At 41.8% G+C, this 24,658-nt stretch overlaps 1 protein-coding gene across 1 annotated transcript in view; it reads right to left on the bottom strand.

Moving 5' to 3' along the window:
- The window catches only part of si:ch211-57n23.4 (immunoglobulin superfamily DCC subclass member 3), a 36,398-nt gene extending 12,078 nt beyond the window's left edge, over positions 1-24,320 (bottom strand). Inside the window, exons 1-9 of the mRNA XM_056420355.1 lie at positions 24,316-24,320; positions 24,096-24,155; positions 19,049-19,212; positions 12,162-12,467; positions 10,284-10,428; positions 10,022-10,152; positions 9,671-9,808; positions 9,401-9,559; positions 697-862 (exon numbers count right to left, since the gene is read on the bottom strand). Of these exons, the coding sequence (XP_056276330.1) occupies positions 697-862; positions 9,401-9,559; positions 9,671-9,808; positions 10,022-10,152; positions 10,284-10,428; positions 12,162-12,467; positions 19,049-19,212; positions 24,096-24,155; positions 24,316-24,320 (1,274 nt within the window). The remainder of the gene's footprint in view (positions 1-696; positions 863-9,400; positions 9,560-9,670; positions 9,809-10,021; positions 10,153-10,283; positions 10,429-12,161; positions 12,468-19,048; positions 19,213-24,095; positions 24,156-24,315) is intronic.
- Between the last annotated feature and the right edge of the window lie 338 nt (positions 24,321-24,658).

Raw genomic sequence — 24,658 nt, 5'->3', positions numbered from 1 at the left:
TACCACTACTACAGCTAGTCTGTGTTATTACTACTAACACTACTACAGCTAGTCAGTGTTTCTACTCCCACTACTACAGCTAGTCAGTGTTATTACTACTACCACTACTACAGCTAGTCAGTGATATTACTACCACTACTACAGCTAGTCAGTGTTACAACTCCCACTACTACAGCTAGTCAGTGTTACTACTACCACTACTACAGCTAGTCTGTGTTATTACTACTACCACTACTACAGCTAGTCAGTGTTACAACTCCCACTACTACAGCTAGTCAGTGTTACTACTACCACTACTACAGCTAGTCTGTGTTATTACTACTCCCACTACTACAGCTAGTCAGTGTTACTACTACCACTACTACAGCTAGTCTGTGTTATTACTACTACCACTACTACAGCTAGTCAGTGATATTACTACCACTACTACAGCTAGTCAGTGTTACAACTCTCACTACTACAGCTAGTCAGTGTTACTACTACCACTACTACAGCTAGTCAGTGTTATCACTACCACTACTACAGCTAGTCTGTGTTATCACTACCACTACTACAGCTAGTCTGTGTTACAACTACCACTACTAGGCTACAGCTAGTCAGTGTTGTTACTACTACTAATACTGCTGCTACTACTACTACTCCCACTCCCACTACTGGAGGGACTGACGTCATGTTCCATGTATTGACTCCGCCCACCTGTTGTTATTGGTCAGTTTGACGTTGTGTCCGGGCATCAACACCTTGCCGTTCTTCAGCCAGATGAGGTGAGGCTCGGGGACGCCTTGGGCCACACAGGTGAATACAGCACTGCCCCCTGCTGGCCTGGAGACGGACTGCGGCCACTGCAGGATCTCAGGAGGAGCTGAGGAGAGGCAGAGGAAGAGCAGAGGAGGAGCAGAGGGAGGTGAGACACGATATGAATCTACACATCAGACTCAGGTTCCCCATGAACCCTTCATCATGTCATTGATACATTTATCTAAAATAATGTATTTACAATTTACAGTTTCAAAGACGTGATTGTCGTGCATTGCGTCTAGCTTTATTCAGTAAAGATGTGTCCTGGTCGAAGGTTCAATTATAACAATAAATCAGATTGAGATGAAATATGACTTCTTTAACTTCCTAAAACTCGCTTTGAACTAGTTTAAATCAAATAAAGACAAAATGGTGTATGATACTCATTTGACTTGCAGGTGTTTTTATGCAAATAAAATAGAGTAAAAAGACAACATTTAGAATTGACTCTGACTTCAAGACGGGTGAAACTAAATTTTGGGACAGTGGTGAAAACATTCCAGCCTTGCTGTAATTCTTATTTTAGGCAAAGAATCAGCTGGTCAAACTTTTAAAAATGGTTATCAGCCAGTAAAATTGTAATTGCAGCATTTTAATCGAGGGCTGTGGTCTCTCCCGTAACGATGCATCCAACCTAACGTGGGGAGTTATCAAAGCTTCTGAATAAAAAACATCTCATCCTCCAGACTGCAAGAGGGATACCTCTCAGGATGTCTGTTCAATGCGAGAGGCACATGAGATATGTGCTGAGATATGGGCAGCAGCAAAGCCCCTCCCACTTCAGCCCACGCTCAGCATCTCATTGACCTATTGACCTCAACACCCTCTGTGAACCCCCACCCCCCAACCACCCGTCCATAAGCAAGGGGGAGGGGGAAGGGGGGGGAGGGGTTCAGGAGGATGGCCATTTCAATAAGGACGCGTTCATCCAGTTTTCTTTCTTCTTTTGGTCAGAGCATTCCTATCAACTCTCCCCTGAAGGAGACAACAGACTGAAGGAGACAACAGACTAAGGTAGACACGTCTCTGGTGGGGTACAGGTGTGTAAAATACCTTCCATAAATCATATTCCTTTAAAATTCCTTGTGAGGTGATTAACAATTTGAAATTTTTTTCATGTAGGATTCAACAAACACCTGCCAGCCAAAACAAATGATATGTTGTCTCTCCTCTGATGACCACTTCCACAACATCCTACTGGACCTCATGCAGCCTTTGACTAGCAACCCTCCCTCCTTCTCTCCCGTCTTGAGTCCTCCCTCCTCATTACAGGCTCAGCCTCTCCTGGTTCAGGTCTTACCTCTCCAACCACCAACAGTTCGTTAGCATCAATACATTCAGGTATGACACAGCCCCAGACCCTCAAGGTGTCCCTCAAGGTCCAGTACTCGGTCCCCTCCTCTTCATCCTCTACTTGTTCCCCCTGGCAACATCCTACGCCACCACGGTCTCCACTTTCACGGCTACGCCGATGGCACACAGCTTTATATCTCTTGCGACTCGTCCTCATCCTCATCTTCATCATCAGTCTCAAATCACTAAACTAATCACATTGAAAAAAAAATATTATTATTATTATGGATTAGCTATATCAAGACAATTTACACTAATTTATCAAATGTGTGTGCATGTGTATGTGTGTGAATGTGTGTGTGTGTGCATGTGTGTGTGTGTGTGTGTGAGAGAGTGTGTGTGTCTGTGTGTGTGTGTGTGTGTGTGTGTGTCTGTGTGTGTGTGAGTGTGTGTGTGTGTGTGTCTGTGTGTGTGTGTGTGTGTGTGCTCATTCTAGCTGCTGTCCATCCATCATGTTAGAACGTGTTGGGCGTCCTCCGCTGACCGTTCATCAGAGTCCATCTGCTATTGATCGCTGATTCTGTTGACCTCACAATTTATTTTTATATATATATTTTTCCTTTATGAGGAGGAGGAGGGGAGGTGTGTGTGTGCGTGTGTGTGTGTGTGTGTGTGTGTGTGTGTGGGGGGGGGGGGGGTCCATTCATCTGTCATGTTGGACCGGCTCTAAACAGAACTACATTCACATCAGTACAGATTGGATGAAGAGTGAATGTATTTAAATACTATTAAATAAAGAAGAAACATTAAAAGATTCTAAATATTATTGCACTGAACTGCAAAGAGTATTTTAATGTGTAATACTTTAAAGGTCCTCTAACCTCTTAACTATTTTCAAGGATGTTAACTGAAAACAACTAACCAATGTAATCCAGTACCAATTACATTTTGGAAGGAGTTACTTAAATGTACGATGAAGATCTATCAGAGTCATCATCAGTCATGTCAGCTGCTGGAATCAGTGCAATATGTTACATAACACTATATTTTCTTTTGAGGTTAGGTGGAGTATCTAGTAATATGACATTGAAACACTTGGAGTATTTGTTTCTAACACCAAACACATTTGGACATTTATTTCAGTCCACTCGTGTAACTCCCTTTTTGACATCAACTTCACGACCTTGAAACAGAACTTAAATAAAGTCCAGACGAGGAGGAGGGGGGGGAAGGAGGGAAGGAGGGAAAGAGGGAAGGAGGGAAGGAGGGAAGGAGGGATTGGCCAATATGGCTGTCCATTCTTTGTGTCTCTCTGGTTGCCATGAGCCCTACCCCCTATTCATCTTCCTGCTCTCCCTAATTTACCCTGAGACCACGCCTCCTTTCTCCGTCCACCCCTCCATCCATCTGTCCTGACTCCAGCGCCTCCCCCCCCCAACTGTTTTCACACACACCCTGCATCCTCAGGTCAGGGGTCAGAAGTCGTAGGTCATTAATTCCCCTGGCATCCCCCCCCCCCCCCCGTGCACCTCGCACCCTGCATTGACCGTCTAGCTGTCCTCCACCTTTGTGTCTCTTTGTGTGTCGTCTTCTTTGTCCCTTCATCGTGACCATGACCGTGGACACACACACACACACACACACACACACACACACACACACACACATAGCAGCCGGTCTCACAAGTTCCCACCGTATTGACTGCAGCTGGATAATAAGGACATTCACCATTTATGTCTTCACATTCAAGCTGTATTATCTATTATATATTATATATTATATATTATATTTACACCTGTGCGTGAGTTTATCGTTACAAAAGACAAATGAACAAGAACAAACATGATCCTATTGTTTTATTGTGTCTAATTGCTCGAATTGCTTTTGTTTTCTAGATTTAAAAACGTTTTTTCTATTACTTAGAAAGCCAATTTAGAGCCTGTAAAGTGATACTTTTAAGAAATAATTGCAACACTTGTGGTTATAGATCATAAATAAATGAAATATATAAGTTTGTTAATGTGAAGAAAAGCACAAATGATATGAATGGACATGTCGCTGTGTGTTGCTTTGGTATCCATGCGTATAGAACTTTGTTCATTGATTCTGTGTGTAACGTCATCGTTGATTTACAATCATTTGTGCACACTTTGTATTCTTATTTGTTTCCTACAGCTACACTTTTTTTCTTATTTGACCAGATTTAAATCATGTTAAAACTTATCGGAGTCCACACTTACAACATATAAATATACAAAGTCATGTTTTATGCGCTACCATATGCAACATAATATCACATGATCTGTGACATATAAATATCGTCACTCTCGTTTTAATGTCAAAGTTTCCTCACACCATATTATGACTGGGCATTGTCTAACAGCTCTATTGAAGAAGAAGAAAAAGAATCTAATTTGCATAATGAGGACATTTCCATTTCTAAATCTGTGGGAACTGGTTTTCTCTCTCAAACCCAAAAAGATGAATAAACTGTTGAATATATTATAAATCTGCCCCGGCTCTCATCTAGAACTAGAAACTTTAAATCACTGAGATAGTGACAAGGTCAGTTATCACATGATCTGCTCAAAAAGTCGGACACAACAAAAAATGGATGAAGTAAAAGCTTAATTATATAAATCTATATTCATAAAAATGGATCTTTTTCCTTCTTATGAGAATACAATAATGAAATGTGCTCCGGTCTTTCTATTGCTTTATAGTCCAGAGTAAAGACTTTAACTCTAAAGTGTTTACTCCACAGACTGAGGACGTCTCATCACAACATCACATATTAAACTCCGTTTACTGGTCATACTCAGCCTGCACACGATTTGTATTATAAATTATTATTATTATAATATATTATTATTATACATTATTATTATTCGTATAAATTATTATAATTATACATTAGTATTATTATAATACATTATTATTATTATAATATATTATTATTATACATAATTAGTATTATTATAAATTATTATTATTATACATTATTATTATTCTTCTTATAAATTATTATTATTATTATTATTATTATATATTATTATTATTATACATTATTATTATTATAAATTATTATTATTATACATTATTATTATTATATATATATATATATATATATATATATATATATATATATATACAAAGCTCATAAGAGCACCACCTACATGAGCTTGTAAAATGCTCGTTGAATATTGTGTCCAGCAGTAAAAGAGGTGTGTTGGGTTCACGCTCAATCATGAATCAATAATGAATATAATGAAACCATTTATCAAATTAAAAGCAATGCTCTGGCTACAAGACATAAGCCAATCGCTTCAAACAAAACTCAACCAGCAAAGACAAACACAACCATGGGAATGGTTTGAAATGTCTTGTAAATTACTGAAAGAGTATTGAAATATGATGACTGGTCCCGCGGCTTTATGCTGCGTGCAAAAGGCAGATCTCTTCATCACACTCACAACCCATCCTCCCAACCTCTTCTCAGATGAAGCAGCAAAATACATACCACAGTGAATCCAGCCAAAGATTTATTTCTCAGAGACTGAAAAGAAATATGACTATATAAAATATTAATAATAATCCACACGCTCCATGTCGGTCTCTAAATGACCCCCAGCCCCCTCCGGCGTGAATCTCCTGGAGGCGTTTCGACTTACAGCCAGCATCCATCCATCCCTTCATCCACCCATTCATCCACCCATCCCTTCATCTATCCATCCATCAATCCATCTATTCATCCATTCATCCACCCATTCATCCATCCATCTATCCATCCATCAATCCATCTATCTATCCATCTATTAATCCACCCATCTATCCATCCACCCATCTATCCATCCATTCATCCACCCATCCATCCATCTATCCATCTATTCATTCATCTATCCATATGTGCATCTTTCCATTCATCCATCCATCAATCCATCCATCCATTCATCTATCCATCCATCCATCCATCTATCCATCCATTCATCTATCCATCTGGTCATCTGTCCATTCATCCATCCATCAATCCATCTATCCATCCATCCATCCATCATCCATCCATCCATCTCCGCGGTGGCAGCAGGCTCAGCAGGCCGACGCAGACTTCCCTCTCACCCGCTGGACAGAACGTGTCTCTATGAAACCATTTACAGTAGGATAACATGACAACTTCAATATGTTAATGTATAATTACAACTCATTTATTCACTCAGCCCTCTCGTCCCTGAATGCATCATGCTCTGTTTTTATATTACTGTAAAGGAACAGTCCAACGTTTGAGGTTTAATCAGCTTCATCTCTGTGGACCCGGTACATAGACACATCTCCTCCCACTGTACGCAAGAGAAATCAAATACCTGAATACGGATGCTGATATCTTAAAATACATAAGTCAGCGTCTACATAGTATGAATGATAATAATTGCATGCTAACCAATCATAAGCACGGCCTCAGCGTGTTAGTGTGACCCACCGAGCTGCTGTATTACAGTAAACTGACGTTAGTACCGCAGTAGCTGTAGCTAGAAAGACAACAGAACTTAATATATCTAAAAACACATTTATGATCACATATCAGAATGCTCTATGACAGAAACTCGTGATTCAGAAACAGCTCCTGCATTTCTGCTATGAACACAGTGCTGGCCAACTCAGACAGTGCTACGTTAGCTTGAAGACTTTATGAACAGAAATGTTGAGTCTTGAAACAGACACTCACGCTGCGTTCACGCCAAAAGCGCTGTGAACTTTTTGTGCAAGTCAATGTACGGACGCGAATGGTTACAATTGACATGAATTTTTGCTGGGCGTTGTGGATGACGCGAATTGTGCGGCGCCGAAAATTCGCCTCATGTTGAAATATTTCAACTTTGGTAAAAAACGCTGAGTTGTGAGAGCCAATCAGAGTTGAGCTGCTCCTCCGTTGGTGAATCTAACTGCTGCTCTAGTGGAGCTGAAGAGACATTCAGACTAGAGGTGAAGGTCACCGAGCTGTGTGAGCCTACGGGTGATGTCATGTATTAATATATATATCTATTATATTACAGTTTTTCTCCATTGCTTTGGCTCAATTCTTGAAACAGAAATGACATTCTCAAAACAACTCGTGCAAACCTCCAAACCACTGGGCACTTGTTCACAACAGATTTGAATTTCTCATTCCTTTCATCAAATTGCAATTGTTTTAGAAACTCCTTGCAAATGACAAGTACAATTGCCTACAGCTTGCACACATTTCAAATGATTTAGCACATCTGTGCACATGGTTAGGTACAATTGCCTTCAGTTAGCCCACTTACCAATTGAATACATCTTGCTGGTCTAAACCGACTGTTGCTTCTCAGTCAAGTGGTTGTTCTCTGCAAAACATCTTGGCATAATTTCCTTGTTTACATCATCACCTGCACAATAGTTCACTCCTCTGTCAAAATCGTTCAGGCACATAATACCATGAAAAACATCATGGTATATACTGTAATATGGATCTCTTGGATCATCGGCTACATTTTCAGGTTCAACTAGAACTTTACTAATCAAGGGGGATTTTCTCACATCCGATCACCAATCACACAGTAATTTTAGTTAGCTGACAGGTGCTATCCAGGAGTATAAATGCTTCCATCAAATATCGAGGGCGTGACAAAGTTCAGTAGAGTTTACAGTATGAACATGGAAGCACCTGGCCAGGTAAACGAACAAGGGCAACTGCCTGTTCGAGGAAGAGGAGGAAGAGGAAGAGGAGCAAGGGTGCGTGGTGGTGGAGGGTGTATGAGCATCGGGCTCTAAACCAGAGGTCCCTTCTCCAGGCAATGGATGCTGCTTGTGCCGATGTCACGGCAGATCAGTGCAGGGGATGGTTGCGGCATGCACGGCGATTCTTCCCCCGTTGCATCGCAAGGGAGAACATCAGATGCGATGTTGAGCAGGAGAGTGAGGATGAACTCCAGCTTTGAACTCCAGCTTTGCTTTACTTTCCTACTGTATGTTTTGTTACAGTCGTGTAGGCTATACTTAATTTTATTTTGTATGTGCTTTTTGTTTGACACTCTTTTTTGCTGTAGGCTACACATTTTCTGTTTCTGTTTTGCAATTACTGTAATAATTTCCATGGCAGTATAAGTGCAATACAGTATGTGATGTGAAACCTTGTTGGCTCCTCTTGAATGAATCTTTGTTCTGTTTGATACACATAGTATTCTGGAAAGACAACATCTCCTACAGTAACCATTCAGTGTCAAAGGACAAAGCCAAGATTGAATTGTGCACATGAGGGATATTTCTATGGTCCACTGCCATACTGACAAAACATCTAAACATTTTGACCTGCAGTGTTTAAACAATGACGAAGGGACTTTTTATTTTGGGGGCACTGACTATTTGTATGAGAAAAGGAATGAGTTTTGACTGATGAGTTGTCTGTTTTGGGAGAGATATGACCTTTTGCAGGTGTGCCATAGTGTTTTGCTAAACCATCTAGGTTATTTTGGCAAATGTATTTAAAGCTTTGAGAATGTCCTTTTTTCAAGAGAGAGATGAGCCACAGCAATTGAGAAGGAAGTTTTCATTTTGGGGGCACTGACTATTTTTATGAGAAAATGATTTGGGTTTGAAGCTTGAGTTAACTGTTTTGGGTGAGATATGACCTTTTGAAGGGGATCTATGTGGTTGTGCTGAACCATATATGCTATTTTACCAAATGCACTAAGAGCTTTGAGAATGTAATTTCTGTTTCAAGAATTGAGCCAAAGCAATGGAGAAAAACTGTAATGTTATGAACCCAAACACGAGGGCGTTAGATGTTCAGAAGTTTGTTGGACGTCCTCAACAAGTCTGAAGCAGAACTCGTGGTTAGTTCTTCATGGTGGATGAAGGAGATGATAACTGTTTCCATGGAGTAAAGCCACAGAGATAAGCCCCGCCCCCTCTAAGGCGCGAATGATGCGAATCACGAGAATCACGCGGAAAGCATAAATAGTCAAACGAGTAAACTCGCGCTAGTAAAGCCGTACGAATATTGGCCTTACGCTTTTGGTGTGAACGCAGCATCACAGCCCCAAAAGTCCCATCTGCGTCCATGTTCTGTATAACTTTAGTTCCACATATGATGGATTCTTTTAAAGCTAATCCCGATATAAAGTAGTCCCAGTATTGTAAATCTACAGACGTTTGGCAATAATTTCAATACAATTCATGCAAAATAAATACATTTAGTATTTGACCACCAGAAGTATCTTGCTAGCTGTAGGAAGAGGGTTTCGCAGGAGCCTTTGAAATCGACAGAAAACAAACGGGGAACTTTCGGCCTCACCTTGCACAACGAGTCGGCCCAGAGCCGTCCGCCTCATTCTGGTTCCGGGCCGGTTGGCAGCACACACATACACACCAGAGTGCTGCAGGGAAACGTCGGAGATCATCAGGTTGCCGGTCCCCAGAACCTGGATCCCCTCCACCCCGATGGAGCGTCCGTCTAGTGGACACACAGAGGTGGAAATACAACTCAAACCATGCACACAATTCTTATTAGTTATTATCGTCTGATCAAGTAAATTGACGGTATATAAGAAATGTGCAGTGGTACCTAGCCTGCTCCAGGAAACAATGGGCTTTGGGTTTCCTGTGGCGATGCACTCTAAGATGGCCGTCTGATGGACGATGATGGTCAGATTCTGGGGTCCGGACAGGATGACTGGCTCCTTGTATGTTCTGGGAGCTCCACCTGAGAGGAGGATGGGAAGCAACAAGGGAGTAGTCATCAAAGCCTTTTGGGATACAAGCAATGGTTGAAGACTGATGTCATCTAAGTTGTAACATCAGAGACGCAGTGACGGCCATTAGCTCTACAGCTACACCGACACCTTAAGGAATGAAGAACATAGTTGGGGCCATTGTTGACTCTCTTTAACTCTGTGTATGCTACATGTCCCCCTACCAGTGATCTTGAGCATGGCCTCGTGGCTGAAGCGAGTGTTGGCGGAGTTGGTGGCGACACAGCGGAACACCCCGGCGTCCACCTGCCTCACGCCGGTCACCTGGAGGATACCCATTGGCAGGAGAGTGTACCTGGACAGGGAGGAGAGGATGTTCCAGAAATAGGTGGTGCATTAAACGAGTTAGAAGGATGAAGACATGTGTCGCTTACACACACGTGTTGGACACGTGTTGACAGGTGGTAGAGGAGTAATGTGTGTCACCTGTTGTCGGTGGTGTTGAGTGCCACTCTCTCTCTCTCCCAGGTGATGTTGGCCTCAGGTACTCCGTTGATCTCACACTGGAAGCGAGCTACGCCTCCCTCGTCCACGGACATGGACAGAGGGTGGGTGTGGAACTTCGGAAGAGCTGGGGAGCAAGACACACACAGACATGATGTGGACGTCATGGCGTTACCCATCAACTCGATGGTTTCAGTCGGCTGTGACGTCTACGGTGGCTCTGGAGGAGCTTTGTCACGTCTGAGAGGACAACCCCGATGACATCATCATGATGCCTGCTCAACTGTCAACTGGGAGTTTACTGGACAGGGAAGGTCTAACAAAAAGAAACTATGGGTAATATTAAAGAAGTATAATATCCAGTGTTTCTGGAACCTCTTGATGATGAGTGGCTTCTATCTTTTTCAGTATCTCTTCTGCCAGATTTTCCAACTTCAAGCCACTTCCTGGTATTTCCAAGTTGGGAAATCTACTGACGCACATTTCCCATCGGCCTTTTGTTTACAATCTGTTGTTTCCATAACCCACTGGGATGGTATAGCTCACCAAGCTATTTGAGAATTTTGTTGTTGTCAGATTGTCAAAACTTTAAGAACAGAACGGTTTAATAATCCATCTCTGCTCACCTGTGTTCTCATGAATACGTTTCTCTCTTTCATGTGACCTCAGTCACTTAGAAACATGCAGAGTGCAATTGAGAAAGCACCATGGCAACACCAAGAGATGGCTTTGATTCTCCTGGATCAACTGTGAAGCCCTGGTGTTATTGGGCTGCTGAAAGGTGGGGAGGAAAAGTAAGAGTCGTGCAGGTGTGTGTGTGTGTGTGTGTGTGTGTTTAACACATTACTGTACACTCCTACATGTGCTGAGCAGTCATTTACAGGTTGTCCATAATGTGGACTGTGGGGCACCATGTGGTGAGACCCTGCGCTGCGGGTGATGTAGTTATGGGCTTTAATATCCCAGAAAAAATGACTGCTGATAAAATCCCGGTTGGAGTTTCTTATACAATCTTCATCATAACAATGCCAAAGAAACTGAAAGTGTAAAGAAAGAAGCTGATTGAAGCTGCCCTTCCTTCTTAAATAGTGAGCGGTGGAATGTGATGACTGCATGAAACATCATTTATCTATATTTATGTCAAATAAAAAACCATATTGTGAAACTTGTTGCTCTTGAAAACTTTCACTCTAACCAAAACTTAATTGTACAGCCAACCCAGCTGAAGGGATAAACTATTACCACCAGGCCACGCCTACCTTTGAGGTATTATATATTTATACAGTTTACATTCTACAATATTAAACAAACACCCGGTGGGGGTTTTATTGGCAGAATCCAGTATTTTTTGTTTATATTTAATTTGACTACTTACAGGTCAATAATTTATCAAGCAATACACTTATATCTATATTCCCAACAAGAAATTAATATAAATGGGCAATTAATAATATAACTATTTGTACAGTTGTGTGTTTGTCGGGTGTTGAGGGACTCGTGATCTCAGTATTTCTAAAATCCTGACAACAGCCATACCTACAGTGAACGTGTATGTTTGATGATGATGAATAGAAGGAAATTGAATCAACCCAAACAAATATATATCTTGATTTTGTTCTTGTAAATATAATATAACGTATCGTCTTCAAAGTACACAAACATTTTTTATAATTACAATATCACTTTCTAAACGATTAGATTGTTTCCATATACGTGAGATGAGGATCTCTTAAATATGATTTCTACATTTTCATATCTCATTGATGCAGCGGTAGGAACTCATGAAGCACCATGGTTTTAAAGTTGATGTAATTGTATGGCACACCAACACATGGATTGTAACAGTCATGTAACACTTACATGCCAAAACGACCTTGGCCTTGCGGCTGACCAGCATGCCGTAGCGGTTCTGGGCGGCGCAGTCGTACTCGCCCATGTCCGCGTCGCTCCCCTCTTTGCGCTTCTGGAAGCTCCGGATGACCAGCGTGCCGTTCTCCAGCACCTGGACCTGCGGGCTGGTGGGCAACGGCGCCCCGTTTTTACGCCACGTGACCGTGATTGGCTCCTCCCCCTGCACCCGACAGTCCAGCATGAGCGGGCGATCCCTCACCGCGATGACATCACTCGGTTCAAGCAGGAAGGACAGCTCCGAGGCCAGGCAGCCCCCTGGGTGGAAGAGAAGGTAATCAGAGGGACCACACATATGCGTCCTGTACATGGTCATGTGTGGTCTAATAAGCCTCAGTCAATGAGCATGAATACATTTATGTTTATTGACCGGCGGATGAAGCCTCGATGACCACTAACGTTAGACACGGAGTTCCACAAGGCTCTGTGCTTGGACCAATTTTATTTACCTTATACATGCTTCATTTTGGCAAAATTATCAGGAAACACTCCATAAAGTTTCATTGTTATGCAGATGATACTCAATTATATCTATCGATCAAACCAGAGGAGACCAACCAGCTCATTAAACTTCAAGATGTCTTAAAGACATAACAACCTGGATGAGATATATTACTCCTGTATTAGCTTCTCTGCACTGGCTCCTCGTAAAATCAAGAATTAAATGTAAAATCTTTCTCTTCACCTGCAAATTGGTGAGGTCTGTCATACCTTAAGGAGCTTGTAGTAATATATTTCCCAACTAGAGTGCTTATCGTATCATATTACACCACTGGAGTGCTTATAGTACCGTATTACCTCATTGCTCACAAAATGCGGGGCTACTTGTGGTCCCTAGAGTCTAAAGTAGGAGGAGCCAGAGCCTTCAGGTATCAAGCTCCTCCTCTTTTATGAACCAGCTCCACCTTCAGTCCTGGAGGCAGACACAGTCACCTCATGTAGACTGAAGACTTTCCTCTTGGTGGTCTTATAGTTAGACCTGAACCAGGTTCACCTGGTCCAGACCTAGAGATGCTGCTATAGGCTGAGAGGCTGCTGGGGGACGTTAGGATACACTGAGCTCCTATCTCCTCTAGGATACACTGAGCACCTATTTTCTATCTAATTTGTAATTTTGGGTTATCCAAAATACATTTAATAAAAAGTAATTTAACTGTGGTATTAGAAATACTGACACACAGATCAAAGGTGATACCAAGCTGGGGTCTACACTCACACAGCACATTGGCTATTGGTAAATCTGACCTGCCCAATCCATCCAGCAGTCCTTCTAACTAAATCCACACCAGAACCAAGTCATTGAGAACCGAAGGGAGTGTTTGCTGAAACACAGATGAGTTGGACCCAGAGGAGCAACCTTGAACTGAGAAGTCAAGATTTGGTAAAACTAACAAACTTCCCAAAGTTCCAGAGACAAAAGCTCGAGGGGAGGCTACTCTGTTGGACGCCGAGTCTCAGAGAACGCCACGCCATGTGCCTGGAGAACCCCGCTCACCACCAGAAACCACCTCGTTTGATTGATGGTGCGTTTGCTTTCGTGGCTCCAAGTGAAGCCACAATGAGAAGCTGGATGCCGGCGAGCCATCCAGCCAGAGAGGGCAACAACAATACCCAGCTGGGGAGGAGAACACTGGCAATGGCTGCCGGGGTCAAGTTAGGAGACCCTCCATTGAAGGAAGGGGCCAAGTGTAACAATAGTGTTGTGACTATGCTTATTTGTGCCTAACCCACAGTAACCTCTGTAAAAACTCCTGTCAGCCGCCACCATCTGCCCCTTCTTATGCATCCCCTCCACCCCTCCCGGCCCTTCCCGTTCTTTCACATCCATCTCTGAGGTGACTTTCCCATGCCACCAGAGCCCTCGTCCTCACCCTCGTCCCCTCCCCTGCGTGACCTTGGTGACACTCCCAGTCTTCCCTGTTTTCTTTCAGTCTTTTTCTGCTGTTAATGTCCTCGCATACAAAGAACCTTGAACCCTCGCAGTAGCCGCTTTGCGAAGCCGCGAGGCGGTAACAATGGCGGCTGCACTTGAACCTGCACAATACCTTATTAATGTCACTGAGGAGTCGTGCATCTGTTCAACCAAATATTGCCTTGAGGTCAGCTGGGCTGTGAGTCACACAGTCCTTGTTGTCCAGGGCTGCGATGGCCTCCGAGCATCACGTCCCACACCCAGCAGTGTGCAGATGAACTTGAGTTTGGCTTCAGTCAAGTTAATGTCCCCCTGCAGACCAGATGATGCTGCTGAGCATCACAACACGGACGATGTATTTCTAGTATATCTATTGGTATTGATTTCTATTATTATTGAAAACCTCAAACAAACACATTTTCTCACTTAACTACCAATGCAGACACACATATGTATATATTTATATATATATATATATATACTGCATTTATATACTGCATATATATATATTTATATATATCCATATATATACTGCATTTATATACTGCATGTACACTACCGTTAAAAAGTTTGGGGTCACTTAGAAATGTCTTTATTTTTCAAAGAAAAGCACTGTTTTTTCAATAAAGATAACATTAATCAAAAATACACACTATACATTGTTAATGTGGTAAATGACTATTCTAGGTGGAAACGTCTGGTTTCTAATGAAATATCTCCATAGGTGAAAAGAGGCCCATTTCCATCAACTATCACTCCAGTGTTCTAATGGTACATTGTGTTTGCTAATCGCCTTAGAAGACTAATGTCTGATTAGAAAACCCTTGTGCAATTATGTTAGCACAGCTGAAAACAGTTATGCTGGTGATATAAGCTATACAACTGGCCTTCCTTTGAGCTTGAAGTTTGAAGAACAAAATTAATACTACAAATATTAATCATTATTTCTAATCTTGTCAATGTCTTGACTATATTTTATATTCAATTTTCAATTCATTTGATAAATAAAAGTGAGTTTTCATGTAAGACACGAAATTGTCTGGATGACCCCAAATTTTTGAACGGTAGTGTATATACATGTGTATATATACATACATATATTTATATATATGTGTATATATACATACATATATTTATATATAAATATACATACATATATTTATATATATATAAATATACATATATACATACATATATACATATATATAGACATATACACATATATATACTGAATTTATTTACTGCATATATATATTTATATCTATATATATATATATACATACTGCATTCCAAAACATTGTGGTATTTATATATATATAGAAATATATATATATATATATAGAAATATATGTACCTGAATTTATATACTGCAGTACATATATATATATATATATATATATACATATACTGCATATATGTACCTGAATTTATATACTGCATACATATATATACTGCATTTAAAACCCTTTTTGATTTGTGCCTCTTCATCAATACACTGTCTTTTAGTTTGTGGTGCACACAGCCACATTTCTTCCAGCAGCTATATTTATTATTGCTGGCCGTACCTGGTGGATGGGAACGCAGCGTGATGCTATATTGAATACAGATAGCGTAGAATTTGCCACTCAGACATCGCAGCAGTGATTTTTGTGGCGATGAGCAGGTTGGTGACTCGTGTTCTGGTTCAACCTCGTGGGCGTTGATCAGATGAGCGTGCAGCTCTTCCTGGTCTCACTGGTGTGTCACATCCAGAAATGAGTATCTGGTTGTGAGGAGCTGTGCTGGAGGTGGACTGGGCTCAGAGAAGCCTGCAGCGCCCCTGAAGAGCCTCCCATCACTCAGGCCTGCTAATGAAATCCAGGGCTCCCAGGGGGGCCTTGCATCCCGTGGTTGTGGAACACATGGTGTGAGGCCTGAGAGGCCTGAGAGGCCGGGTTATGGTAAGTCAGGTTAAGGCTAACCTGGTTACCTCTGAGGCTATTGGGTCTTAAAACACTGATGCAGAGTAACATCTTATGTAACTACACCAGCTATTAAAAAATTAATTCTGATACAATTACTAATGAACTGCTACGATGTAGTCAGTGAACTAATTCAACTGTTACAATATCACAACTTGATTACCTTTCGCTACTTTTGGAGAACCTCAAAAATAAATACGAGGAAAAAGCAAAACAATTTTTTTTGTAATGATCGTAAATGTGAAAGTTGTTCTTTTATTGTGTTAGTCTGACTGGAAACAGTCACCGTGGTAGCAGCTGCACACTGCAGGAGGACTGGTTGCTTACATTTGATTTATTAGTATTATTAATATATTGACTTAGAAGTTTAAACTATAATTCAACTCTTTAATTATGTTTAGGCTTGGGTGAATAAAATAGGAACATCGTTTAATACAACGCCACCTCAAAGTGGAGCTGACCAGAGAGTCAACACAGAGTGGGTTTATCTTCATGAACCTGGGGTTCTATGATATTGTACAGGTGTATCAGCCATAACTCAGGAGGCGTTATTAACTGCACAGCATTAGAGATTGGAATATTTTCAATATCGGGCATGGAGTATATAATGAGATTTTCTTTTTAAGGGAGGGGGTTGTCCAGCAACCCCCACACCAACACCCTGAGCTCGTAACCCCGAGCCCCTCAGGGGTCATGAGGCAGTCAGAGGTGAGGAGGGTGGGTGTGTAGAGGGGGGGGGGCAGCTTGTGTCCAGCCCAAGATGTCCACTGCTATTGTTCAGGGGGTCTCAGGCCCTGATGTCCACAGACGTCTGGCTCCCTCGCGTACAAAGAGAGAGAAGGCTCCTGAGCTTCCTCTTCCTCACTCCCATTTATCCCTACATGCATATCGGATGTATGAACACATCCCTGTTGGAGGGATGTATAGATCTGAGCACAAGGAAAAGCTTCAGGCTGAGCAGGAGGTGTAAGACTCAGGGTTGGAGCTTCATATTCTAAGGACTCGATGCAATTACCTGCAGACATCATATTCAAGCAAATGTTGGCTAACTGATTTAAATATGAACAAATATGGACAAATCAGTTCTAATATTCCCTTTCTGGCCTCTTCTCCTCTCATATCCGTGCCAGAGGAAGCAGTTTAACTAACACACGTGTGGTTGAAGGCCTGAGCGTGACGCCGTGACCCTCCTTCGCCTCCTCATGGGAGTCAGACCCTCACGTCTGGCTCTTTCAGCCGGAGGTCTGCAAAGCTCTCTGGTTCCAGCCAACTGGCAAGTTCAGCGTTCCTGAGTTAGTCTGAGGAACGTGTTCATGACTCGTAGTGCTATGGTAAATTATAACAGGTATAGTTTAAGGCTGCTTGTACTGTAAAGGGTTATTTATTTATTTATTTAACAACTACATTAAGCTCAGTGTGGTCAATATTGGTCTTCCATCATCTGTTTAAATATATATATATATACATATATATATGTATATATATATACATATATACAGGACTGTCTCAGAAAATTAGAATATTGTGATAAAGTTCTTTATTTTCTGTAATGCAATTAAAAAAACAAAAATGTCATGCATTCTGGATTCATTACAAATCAACTGAAATATTGCAAGCCTTTTATTCTTTTAATATTGCTGATTATGGCTTACAGCTTAAGAAAACTCTAAAATCCTATCTCATAAAATTTTAATATTTCCTCAGACCAAGTAAAAAAAGATTTATAACAGCTGAGTGTTTGTCAAGGCTCAGGAAACCCTTGCAGGTGTTTCGAGTTAATTAGACAATTCAAGTGATTTGTTTAATACCCTACTAGTATACTTTTTCATGATATTCTAATATTTAGAGATAGGATATTTGAGTTTTCTTAAGCTGTAAGCCATAATCAGCAATATTAAAAGAATAAAAGGCTTGCAATATTTCAGTTGATTTGTAATGAATCCAGAATGCATGACATTTTTGTTTTTTGAATTGCATTACAGAAAATAAAGAACTTCATCACAATATTCTAATTTTCTGAGACAGTCCTGTATATATATGTATTTATATATTTATATATATATATGTAAATATATATATATGTGTATATATATATATATATATATGTATATGTATATATTTATATATATATATATATGTAAATATATATACATATATATGTAGTTGTGGAGATGAAATACCCAAGTTAAAGTACCAAAGCAACACTACTTTCTTGTTTCCAGGGTACCGGCCCTATTCAAGACATTCTCATAGAACTGAATTTTGTACATGTCCTGTAAAACTTACAAGATTTCTATCACGTGATATGAAGAGTAACTATTTTTCGATAACAAACCCATATAAGGTCAGTGCCATTGTTTTACCATTGTTGTTCTCAGACTTATCTCTCCTGGCTGATCACATGCTCAACGATGCATACACTGGTATTGGCCTTGGGCCCCCGGGGCCCTTGGGTGCCTTGAACGGTCCCATCTGCATTGGGGGGTCAGTGCAGAATTGAAAAGACTGGCCAGAACCGCGGCCCCCAGCAGCCAGGCAGATCAATAAGCAATAATCTGTAATGTGGTGGAGAGGCTCTGTGCTGCAGCTGTAGTCAGGAGGCGGCCGCCTCACGCCCACTGTGCTCCTCCTTTTAGGGACACGTCATCAAAAGCACAACGCCTTAAAAACCACGAGCTCAGAGGACTCCCAGAGATCCAATGGACTGTGATCTAATGGGAAAGGAAGAGCTGCACCAGAAGATAACTATTAGTTATACGGTCTGGTGCAACTCCTGTGAATGATATGGGACCACTGAATAATCTGAATCCCACCGTGACCATGGAGAGTTGACCCAGTTGGACATTCACTACCATAACTACTCAATCAGAAGCTGCCCCGCCATCTTTCGGCCATAGAGCATGAAGGAGTTCACCGAGCAACTGAAATAAAGTGATAAAGACGTGTGATGGACTGAGTGAAGTTGCCTTCCAGCGGGCTCATGCAGTCAGCTCCAGACATGACGAGGCCCCCGGCCTTCTCGTCTTTACAGGGCTCAGATCCTCTTAGCAGGATCCTAAACTCTGCACAGATTGAGCTGTTTGCCTTTTCTGTGTCACACGCCGGCCACCACAGGCCCTTTGTGTCCCAGCTGTGGATTAAAGCGAGGGGTGTGAAGCTGAGTGAGGACCCACACGGGGGGGGGGGGGGACGTCCTGGGCAGCTGGAGGGGGGGGATTACCTTCCACACACATATTTGTAATAAGGTCTCAATCTGAGCTCAGTGTTATGGAGATGAGGGTGTGAAGGTCAGCTCACTGAAGACAGAGCACTGGGGAGGGGGGGGAGGCTATTGTGTCTGTGCACCCCCCACACAGACTGATCTGCTGACCGGGACCCCCCCCCTCCCTGACCTTTGGGAGGGGTGGGGGGGGGGGTCCCAAAGGTCAGAGGTCACCAACTCACCGAGCTAAGGACACTGTCTAACTGCTGCCCCTCACATGGAAAGCTGCTCTGGTTTCTCTAATAAAACGTTTCTTCCCCGTCTACGACCTGCTGGGTGATTTTAAATGTTCATGATGTGATAATCGGGCCTAAAAAACTCTTTCTTACTGAAACGCTCTTTAAATAAATGTTGGAAATGTATTTTTATCTTTTCATATGACCTCAAACAATGAAACCCAGAAACAACTAGATCAAGTTCACAGGGTGGAAATAGAGTGTGAGTCTTCTCCTGGAGCTGTCTGCTCCTCTTCTTCTTCTTCTTCTTCTTCTTCTTCTTCTTCTTCTTCTTCTTCTTCTTCTTCTTCTTCTGCTCACTAACAAGCAATTTGTAAAACTATTGTTTTTAAGTTCAAGAATAAACTTTCTTGGTTAGTGATTTGATGACCATCAATTGTAACCCTTAAATGTTCATTCACGATTGATAATTACACATTTTGACCAGTTTATATTCAAATGTTGAAGAGTTTTTTTAGACAATTACCCCCCCCCCCCCAAAGACATTCACTAGCCCTCTGCTTATAGTGACACAATGGTCAGGTCATTTGCATATTGTTCTGAAGGCTAAACAATGTTATTCAATGTGTGTTCCATATAATAGCCTCTGAGGTATGTAAACATGTATTTACTGCGTTATGCATGTGTGTTGAAGGGTAGCCTGAGTGGACCAGGGCAACGTTGTGAGAACGCTTTTTGTCAAATTATACATGAATATTACCAGATCTACATTTTTCTGTGGAACTTAAGGCTCACCTCCAGTTTACATGCAGACATTTACCGTCACTTTAAGTTTGCATATTGTACATATTTGTGCAGGGGATGGAGGAAAAAACATTCACATATGTATATATATGTAGATATATTAACAAGAGCATACATTCATGTGAACACAGTGGAATTGATCATTCAGTCCCTATCAATAGTAATATAACCTGGATTAGTAAATGAGGATTTCAGAAACGTAAATGTCAGAGGCGATATGAAGACGATATGAAGACGATATAAAGACGATATAAAGACACAGCTCTAGTGAAACTCATTGATTCAATAGGATCTTCAAAAGGAAGCTGTTCTGAGGATGTTTCAGGCTTCCAGGCTGTAACCTGGCGGAGGGACAACCAGAGACGTGACTTCCAGCTGACGGAGAGTCACAGCAGAGCAGATGGAGTGCAGCAGCATCCTCTGCTCTCTGGACTTGAGCCTCATCCTAAACTCTCCAACAGCCGGACAAGCTCCGAATGTAAAAAGCTAAACTGTACTTACTGAAACAGCAGAAGGTTGCCAGGCAGGCGAGAAAGAGCCTTGGTTCCATTTTGGATGTTCTTCACTCCAACCTTCTTGACGTCAAGACCTCTTCCCTCAGAACACCTTCAAGAACCTAATAGATGTGTAAAAAGTAATCCCGATGGAGCGGAGCCTGTGTCCTCCTCTGGCTGCGTCGCTGCTGCTGAAGCTTTAATTGACTAATTGTTTTTCATGAAAGCATTATTGCTCTTCTTTGGGGTCCGTGGTCCAGCGTTCGGGCCCCGGAGGCTGCTGGTCATGTTCAAAGCTACTCGGAGGATAGCGTGAGGTCCACACTTGAGCCTGGACAGAGCTCATTAGTTATGCAGAGTCATTGTTGTCACTGAATGGACACTGATAGCAGCTCCAGGTTGGTCTGCTGTGAACCAATCACAGGCCCCGTGGCGACGGCTCAGCCGTGATTGATATTCATTTAAACAGAGAGCTGCTGGCTGTGGCCCCGCCCCCTGCCCGATGGGCCGGACGTGTCCAGAGCTGGACACAAGGCTGCCGGCCAATCAGAGGCGGGAGTCTCCATTTATTTAAATAACTACTCGACCTTTTCACCTTTCATAGGGCATACACATTTTCTATTGTTTGAACTCTACTCCAGAAATAAACGATGAGATTCAGATTTAAATAAAAAATACATTTGTAATCCTTTTTAACGTCATATTGTGCACATATTTAATAATATATAAAGATTAAATTTTAAATGAATATCCAATCATTGTTCTTCCTGTAAAACCCAAATATGAAGTGTGCTTACCTTAGTCTCAAACAATTTAAATAATATCAAGACATCAATCAATGGGCCGCAAACCCACCTGGGAAAAAAATGTTTGAAGGAAAAGATCCTGTGCCGTCTATTCCTACTCATCCATCCTGTGCACTGACTTCATGTGATCTACTCGCGCGCTTACGTTGCTCCAGCCTGGGTGGAGCGGCTGTGGAGCAGCAGCGTGGTCAGAGTATCCTTCAGTAAAGCCTCCAACCATCCAGCACCACCCTCTGAGGGAGGCTCCTCGGCTCTGGTTCAGCTGAAGACTAAACACAGGAAGACACTAAGCATGACCTCACTACTATGACCTCACTACTCACTACAATGACATCACTACTCACTACTATGACCTCACTACTCACTACTATGACCTCACTACTACACTACTATTACCTCATTACTCACTAATATGACCTCACTACTACACTACTACGACCTCACTACTATGCCCTCACTACTATGACCTCACTACTCACTACTATGACCTCACTACTATGACCTCATTACTCACTACTATGACCTCACTACTCACTACTATGACCTCACTCGTATGACCTCATTACTCACTACTATGACATCATTACTATATCATAGAACACCAGGGTCTTTCAAGATGTGACACACACACACTCTAATCTTGTCAATTATCAACATTACTGTTTGTATTATACCCAACAACAAAATGTCACAGGAAACATTTATCAACAGATATTTAACTAAAATACATGAAAGGGGTGACTGAGGAGTCCGTGCTGTGTGGACCCTGCAGCGGCTCAGACCATGTAGCTGGTCCAGTGTTACACGACTAGTGCAGTAGCTTGGTGGTTCAGTAGTTTTCAGCGTCTCCTACTAAATATGTTTATATACTACAAATTTCATTTACCACATGTGAATTGGAGGAAACATATTTGACAATAGATTGTGAAAGAATCCCGCTTAGTTTGGCGAGATAGTCTTAAAACTTATAAGAAGGCCCTCCGTAATGCCAGAGCAGCCTATTACTCATCAGTAATAGAGAAAAATAAGAACAACCCCAGGTTTCTCTTCAGCACTGTAGCCAGGCTGACAGAGAGTCACAGCTCTGTGGAGCCCAGTATTCCTATAGACCTCAGTGGTAATGACTTTATGAACTTCTTTAATGAAAAGATTTTAACTATTAGGGACACGATTAATAATCTCTTGCCCTTAACCAGTGCCAATCTGTCCTCAAGTGGAATGGCCTTGGAAACCGCTGTATGCCCTGTTGTATATTTGGAGGGCTTTTCTCCCATCAACCGTGACCAATTATCTTCAACGGTTTCTACTTCGAACACGTCTACCTGACTCTTGGACCCCATCCCGACGAGGCTGCTTAAAGACGTTTTGCCTTTAATTGGCAGCTCTCTATTAGATATTATCAATGTGTCTCTGCTAACAGGCCACGTACCACACTCCTTAAAGTAGCTGTCATTAAACCTCTCCCGAAGAAGCCTACTCTGTGATTACCTTTAAGCTAGTTTTCTTTGGAACATAACTTATTGTCAATGTTGAGCTATGCTCATTGTTATACTTATTTAAATCAGGTTATCTTGAGATATGAAATATTGTTTTCTTACAATCAGGACCTACATGCCTTCCTCTTCATGGTTTGGTCCCATCGTCTTGACAAAGTACACATTATTACATCACCTGTAGATGTCATAGAGTACACATTATTACATCACCTGTAGATGCCATAGAGGACACATTATTACATCACCTATAGATGCCATAGAGTACACATTATTACATCACCTGTAGATGTCATAGAGTACACATTATTACATCACCTGTAGATGCCATAGAGTACACATTATTACATCACCTGTAGATGTCATAGAGTACACATTATTACATCACCTATAGATGCCATAGAGTACACATTATTACATCACCTGTAGATGTCATAGAGTACACATTACTACATCATTTATAGATGCCATAGAGTACACATTATTACATCATTTATAGATGCCTATTTGAGAGGTAAATAGAAGAGGAGCTAGAGGACTGTGTGTCGGCCTCTTCGGCTGCTCTTCATCAGAGCTCTATCATCATCACGCATTGTTACAAGAAGAGGACGCAGGAAGAGTACTGTGATTATAAGAAGGTTATTACAAAATACCGATCTCATAGTCACAAAAGAGCTTGTGTAATTACCAGAGAGGGATGTTAGTAGCAGTAATAGTGTGATACAGATCTTGAAATAGTCTTCTATTAATGACAATATGCAAATTTTATAATTTATAAAATGTTTTTAATGCTGTAGATTGTTTCTTCTTCTTTGCTGAATGCAATTCACTTCCATCAGAAATAACATGTTCTATAGAAGTAAATAACCGCAGCCGTTCGTCAGACATCACAGCGGCCCATGTAACGCTGACTCAGCAGGGTGGGGGGGGGGGGTCATCCCCCTCAGAGAGGTGGTGTTCCCTCCACAGTCCACGTACTGGTACATCTCCTGAGACACCTGCTCCGCGTGGCCAAAGTACGTGGTGGTGACGGTCACTCTGCACGGGGGGGAGACGAGGTGAAGCCACACACACACACACACACACACACACACACACACACACACACACACACACACACACACACACACACACACACACACACACACACACACACACACACACACACACACACACACACACACACACGACACCTCACTGCATCGTGACGACGATGTTGTGGACCTTGATGGCTTGGAGAGTGCAGTAGTCACTGGGAAAGAAAACCAGTGCTGGTGAGTTTGTGAGTGTGTGTGTGTGTGTGTGTGTTGTGGCACCGCGGAGATACTCCCACTCAGTCACAAGCTAGACTAGAGCAGCTTCTTCCCTCCTCAACTCACACATCCAGAAATGGTCTCCAGGTATAGACTGTTTGATTTCATTTCCGTTTAATTCAATTCTAATTTAAATATGTGTAGACGTTGTATGTTCATGGAGCGAGTGCTTACTACATGTAGTTCATCTCATCTGCAATGGTGGTGGAGACCATGTAGTCGATCTGA

The sequence above is a fragment of the Pseudoliparis swirei genome, chromosome 1 (genome assembly GCF_029220125.1).
Source record: "Pseudoliparis swirei isolate HS2019 ecotype Mariana Trench chromosome 1, NWPU_hadal_v1, whole genome shotgun sequence".
Classification (NCBI taxonomy): Eukaryota; Metazoa; Chordata; class Actinopteri; order Perciformes; family Liparidae; genus Pseudoliparis; species Pseudoliparis swirei.
The sequence above is the reverse complement of the archived record's forward strand: the minus strand, read 5'-3'. Positions and strand labels throughout refer to the sequence as shown.